The sequence below is a fragment of the Olea europaea genome, unplaced genomic scaffold, assembly GCF_002742605.1.
Source record: "Olea europaea var. sylvestris unplaced genomic scaffold, O_europaea_v1 scaffold2231, whole genome shotgun sequence".
Taxonomy (NCBI): Eukaryota; Viridiplantae; Streptophyta; class Magnoliopsida; order Lamiales; family Oleaceae; genus Olea; species Olea europaea.
The window spans coordinates 159053-165693 of NW_019240345.1; the positions used below are offsets into that span (position 1 = coordinate 159053).

A 6641-nucleotide genomic window follows, 5' to 3' on the forward strand; every position below is an offset into this window, starting at 1 on the left:
CAGATCTCAACTCATGGGAACACTAACAATTTGATCAGAATAATATCATTTAATACATAGAGGGTGTTTGATTGTCATTTTTAAGTAAAAATGCATTTTAGAATAATAACTGGATGGGAAGTATGTGGTTAAAAAATAAGAAAAAGTTTTTGATTACGTGTAATATTATTTTAATAAAAAATGTGTGGTTAAAAAAAAGAGAAAAATGTATTTTGAAATAAATGGGTACCAAACGAGGGCATAATAATGTTATTTAGCAACATTATGTTAAAACACCAATTTAAATGAGGTTATTGGACAGGCTCAATGAAAAGTATAATTAAGTGACATTAATGCTACTTAGAATGATATTTTAACAACAGTAATACTAAATGACATTACTCTTTAATTCAAGCAAAACCCAATACCGATCTTTATATAATTGTAGTTTATGCATCTTGATAATGTAAGTAACTCCACTTTAACATCAATTGGTGCTGAACAATACTAGCACCCCATTTGAGCCATATTATTGGAAAAATGAGAATGAAAAATATAGTCGTTATGGGCCCACACAAGAAATAAAAAGTCAAATATGATGACTTGATGTGATAGATAACGGTCATATTTTTCATTTTAATGAGGAAATAATGGGGCTTAAACAGGGCCTAATGCTACATTACATAGGATGTCAAACGAGCTAAGCAGTTGTTCGGATCGTGGATCGGACTTGTCATTTGACGAACTCGAGCACGAATTGAGCAGCGGCGGGATCCAACGAGCCGATAGCCCAGCCCGTTGGCTTGTAAAAAATGTGAAGCAAAAGTTTGAAAAAAAAAAAAAAAAAAAAAAAAAAAAACTACCACTAATTGCATTATTATGAGTCGGCTCAACCCATTGTCACCGCTAATTGCATTATTATTCAAAATAAAATGAATAGGATAAGAGTACGTCAAGTTCAAACTTATAAGCCAATGAGCACGTTTTGATTCACTCATTCTGTAAAAGAAAATAGAACTTTTGAGCAGTGTTATTGCCAAAAAGAACAAAAAAGGGGGCCAATTTTGACCTCTTTTTTAACTTTTAAGCTAAGCAAAATAGAGGCTCTAAGTTTGGCCAACAACCGATTAACAATGTGAAGTTAAATTGTTGTAATCTATGTAGATCCTATCCAAATGATCATGAGAAGAGTGTTCTAGTTGAAATGTTGTTACTAACACAAGCTACTCACAATCAAATTCAATTACCGCATCCGACAATACATGAAATTCAAGATCCTGTGTTTGTAAATTAATCGAGTACATATGGTTGAATCTAGTAACCGGATTTTGTTTCATTTGTTAACCCATTAGAAGCAATTTGACACCAAATGAAGATATTTAGAGTTTTTTGACATCTAAGATTAACCATCAATTAGTGCATGATAACAGATGAGAGCGGCTAACCGTCTGAAATTTAAATGGTAATACCTATGGACAAACTATAAACTTATTGTTGAAGCAATATTGATACATTGGATTCTCCACTGACTCAAAAATATATAAAAAGAGGCTGCCGGAACACAACTGGGGCAGCTGCTAATCTAAACCTTAACCTCTAAGATTTCTCATGTCTGCAACTAAGCTTTTCTTAGTTTAAAACGAAGCAGTGCAAACTTGGAATTTTCACCCCATCAATGGGGCTGCGGGACCAGACACTTGTTTAAAATAGCTCCAGCAATGCTAGGCGAGGGTTAAATTCTAAGGCTGGAATTTGTTTATTCATTAAATTTGAGCAACTTGATTAATACAACAAGCTAGTTCTGATACACGTCCTCTTCCCTAATGCGGCCTGTGTTTTTTCTTACCAAGTCCCTTGCCTCGGTAAGGACGAGGTTTGCGATAGAAATTTTATCAAATTTTGTGATATGAATTTTAATACAAGTATATTGTTATTGTCCCTTTTTCTAGTCATGTCTATCGAGTCTGTTGTACTAAACATGCTCGGTGGGTTCTTGCTTGTAATATCAAGACTATTTGTTGTGATGAAACCTTGGATCTTTGAAGATTATGGTCACAAATTTAATTATGAACCATATAAAAGGATAACATCATATGAATTCACATTGATAAAAGTCATGCTGATTACTTAGATTGATCGCCCCAATGTTTGTCAGGATAAAATTTCTAATATAGGTTTAGCTCTACAAAGCTAGAAATTTCACGATAGAGTTTGTTATCAGTTGCAATTTGTTTCAATTGGATCGCACAACTTATATTTTTCTTTAAATTTGATCATTCAATTTATCGCTGTTACCAAAACAAACAGACTAGTCAAATTGAACTAAATATATAAAGTTGAGTGATCAAATTGAAAGAAAAATATATGTTGGGTGTTCAAATTAAAGTACAGTGACCAACATCAAACTTGTAATTCTACCACTGCTATGTACAAGTCTTACAATTACTGTCAAAATTTTGAATTACATATGCACAAATTTTCCTCTCTTTTCCAATGAATTCAAATACATGTAATATTAAAAAATAAAAATAAAAATGTAACAATTGAAGATAAAAGAAAACTAAATCATGAAGACAATACTCTTTTCTCCTTATTAGATGAAAATTAAGTATACGTACTCTACAAATTCCCATTTATGTGTCAGTAGAAAAAAATAAATAAAAATGACTCGCCCTCTATCCTTAGTAAATGGAACATACATAATAAAAATATAAAATAAAATACTCATTATACAGAATCAAATTTACATCAAGACATCTTTCTTAAAGAAACCCATCACATTAGTATACAAGTCAAAACTGAGATGATCCATAACAAGCTATATGTAACTGATCTAGAAGGATGATGAACTTCTAAACGTCTCTTCCACTTCCATAACTTGATTTCTGCTGGTCTGAGTTTTCGTAAATCAGCACGACAGAGCTGTACATTATGTATTTGTTTTGGGTTTGTCCTCTGCAGAATGACATGTCCAGCATGCATAACTCAAGAATCAAACTCATGGAGAGATACAGACGTTTATGATAAGATTAAACTCTAAGATTATCCCATGGTGTAAGGAGGTTTAAACGTCCACTAGAATGATATTCATTACAACGCAAACAAAAAAAAATCTAGATTTTCTGCAAAAGATCTTAGCACGTAATTGTGAATGCAAGTGGGTAGAGGTGCTCTGTTTTTTTGGGGAGTGGGTGGGCGTGATTTCAATAATGGCGATTTCAATAATGGCCAGTAACGATTAACAAGTTATAAAGAATAACAGAAGGCTCNAGTGGGTGGGCGTGATTTCAATAATGGCGATTTCAATAATGGCCAGTAACGATTAACAAGTTATAAAGAATAACAGAAGGCTCTTTAAGAGTTCTCTGATTACATGAGACATGTAGACGATAATTCTAATACCAAATCTGAACTCTAAAAACGTCTCATAAACACGTAATACTGGTAATGGTGATAAAACTAGACTTTGTTAGAAGTCATAATTAAAAACTAAAATTATGACTACTTTAGTCATAATATATTCAATGAAGGGAAGAGAAGAGAAGCAACTTACGTACGGACTTAGGATCTATATGTACAAAGAAACTTGCGGCAACTATCAGATAGCAGAGAAGGAGCATCAGTCCTTTGAAGTAATTTGATGTTCCCTCCTGCAGGCATGAAAATAATCAGGGAAAGAAAAGAAGGAATGAATTTGCACCGTGTATGTTTGGTATGCAATATTAGGTTGTACTAAACAATACAATAGCTAACATTTCAACTTCTTCTAATTTAATTTGTCCAGATTTTCAAATCCACCTTATCAAACATTTCAACAACAGAAAAGGGCACTACTCTCTAGTTGACAAACAACTAAGAAGCATGTATTCCAGGAACTCACCTGCAGCATGAAGGCCACTACGAGAACAGTCATAAAGAGTGTAGCAGTCTCGAAAAGTTGAAAATTCAAGTCCATAGGACGCCCCATGATCCATCCAACAACCACACAGAAGGGGATCTGTAATTATTGTAACCACTATTAGGGGGTAATTATAGATCAATGTAGAATAACTAACAAAACAAAAAGGGATGTGTAAGAAACAACTTAAAATACAGACATAATTTTACAACACACTGCCGTTATTGGTAAACTACTACATGAATCAAAGAGTGATCTTCTAAAGGTTTGAACTAATGTTTCTGCACAGATTCTAGTTGTAGATGGTGGTGAAAAGATGGGAAATGATAAGGTCAAGCTGAAAACTACTTGAAGGTACCCAAAATCATAAGTTATAGAGATAGAGAGAGAGTGGGGCATGCAAGTGGAATTAAATGACTTTTGAAACATAATAGCAATGACGGAATTCTGAAAACAAAGTTCTGCCAGAAAATCCACATTCATGCCATCATTGTATGGGCATTATATGAGTATTTTTATCAGGAAATTATCTTATCATGAAATAATAAAGGTCATATGAATACTTAGATGAAGATGCCATGCCATTGACATATATTACTCAAGGGAATCTTATTGAAGTACTCTGGATGTATAAGCTTTCAATCACTTGATCAAAAAGGGAAAAGTGAAAATTGTCATTAGGGGTGGACCCAAGATTATGGTTCATTAGGGGCGGACCCAAGATTATGGTTCATTATGGGCGAGACAGAAAATGGTCTAAAATAAATTGTGAAGAAACCAAAAAAATTCTGAAATCTTAAATTTGAAAAAGCTCAGTTGAAGGTATTTGGAAATTCAGTAGGGGTGACTGCACCCATTGGGCCCTTAATGGGCCCATCCCTGATTGTCATTACAAGTATTAGCACATCTTTCAATCATTTATCCCACACAGAAACAATAACTATTAAGACAACCATCCAAGCACCATCTTGCACGTGTATAAATGAAGTTTTGTAGCATCAAGCCAAGAATTGGATGGCCAAAGATCTCAAAAATGGGCACCACAATCACAAAAGTGTTTGGGTTGGAGAACCTTGATTTTAACAGTGTGCCAGAACTTCTCTTTATAGTTAAATAACTGAGATTCAGTTCAATATTATAGCATGTTGCTAGAAACAGTGGGAAAAATTTATCCTTGCTTTATACCACACAGGCAGTTGAGCCTATTTAGCATGCCTGGGGAAAGCAAGAATCTGATAAAATGATTAAAAATTAAGCTGTAAACCTCAGATTCTAAAAATTGCCATATGGCAGCATGCATATTTATTTATCCTAAACATACCCCAAACATGGCTATTTGAGTTGACGAGCCTATTGCCACTCCCAAAGAAATGTCCTGATCATGAACAAACTAATTAAAAACCGTGATCTAAACCCATATCTGTGATATAAATAAAATACAGCAAAGCAAACACATACAAGTTTGTCTTTCACTGCAAACATAATAGCGCCAGCATGTTCTGCAGCATTCCCAACAATTGGTAGCAGTATAACACTTATAAATGCCACTGGAATGTTCATTGCAGTAGATGCCCCCTGAAATATAACCATTTTACCATAAGAGTGCATCACTTGGATGACATTTAATTCTCCTTGTAACCCATAGCTGACATAACAATATCTTGCTAAGAAAAATTTGGGAGCCCATATATGGAAGATGGAGATATTATTGATGTTGGAAAAAATTTCCAGTGGAAGCAATTCAGCAAAACAAAAATACGAGTTGCACAATGATAGATTAACAGGCATTTAGTGCAGACAGAACAGGTACTTCTTTTTCTGGTGAATACCTTGTGGATATTCCATGGATAAAATCTAAGCCATCACCTACATTAAGATAATAGCCAAAAGTTTACATTAAGAAAATGTTACCTCTATGGCGTTAACCAGGTATTCTGACAGGACAGATATCAGAGAGGTCAGTATAAATAACCATGTAATAGATTCCCACTTAGAGATTTCTGGAGGTTCATCATCATCTGAGCCCCTATCTGTCGGAGTCCCTTCCTGAATTTGTATTGTTTTCCAGTTAAACCAAATATGAACATAATCCAGTATGCTTAACAGACTGAGAAATGCTTAAGAGAAACTTGATTCAGAAAAGCTGCAAACAATTTTCAGGTTTTTGGAAAATTATGTCACTAAACTGACTCTGGTCCTAGTATTATAGAACTTCGTCAGAAGTGCTACAATAGAAGAAGGATCGAATCTGGATGTCATGAATAAGAAACTTGGTAATTGTGTGAAGCTATACTGTAAAATATCACACATAAGCTAGTACAAGCAAATACTGTCCTTCCTCATTTGCTATGAAATATACAGAACATCCTGCTACGAGGAGATTTGTGATTATTGGTTGCTTCAGTCCCTGTTCTAACATTTATCATATTGAATCTCGAAAAAGTTAAAGGACAGTAATAAATTCAGATTCATGATGCACTATAACACCCAAGTCCCCTTGAAATTAAAAAGACGAGCAAGGAATGCATTTGACAATACAAACAGTTAAGAGAACAATGATAAAGTGACCAACCTCATTTATAGGGGAATAGAGGTTCTTTTCGCTCGTTAGCTGGAAAAAAAGGTATGCACCATATGCTATAAGCATAATGCAACTACTAAACCTTGACAGCACTAGCTCAGACTTGCCAAAATGCAACTCAGTGTGCGTGAAGTGGAGGACAGCTGGGAATAAGAGACACATCACTGCCATCAAGAGTAATCC

General features: G+C 34.4%; 1 protein-coding gene across 1 annotated transcript in view; it reads right to left on the reverse strand.

Annotated features, from left to right (window-relative positions):
* Positions 1–2660: 2660 nt before the first annotated feature.
* LOC111380921 (vacuolar cation/proton exchanger 2-like) overlaps positions 2661–6641 on the reverse strand; it is an 8658-nt gene continuing 4677 nt past the window's right edge. Inside the window, exons 6-12 of the mRNA XM_023004589.1 lie at positions 6450–6641; positions 5789–5923; positions 5336–5452; positions 5199–5252; positions 3860–3976; positions 3533–3629; positions 2661–2934 (exon numbers count right to left, since the gene is read on the reverse strand). The exon at positions 6450–6641 is cut by the window's right edge and continues 152 nt beyond it. Of these exons, the coding sequence (XP_022860357.1) occupies positions 2909–2934; positions 3533–3629; positions 3860–3976; positions 5199–5252; positions 5336–5452; positions 5789–5923; positions 6450–6641 (738 nt within the window). The 3' untranslated portion in view covers positions 2661–2908. The remainder of the gene's footprint in view (positions 2935–3532; positions 3630–3859; positions 3977–5198; positions 5253–5335; positions 5453–5788; positions 5924–6449) is intronic.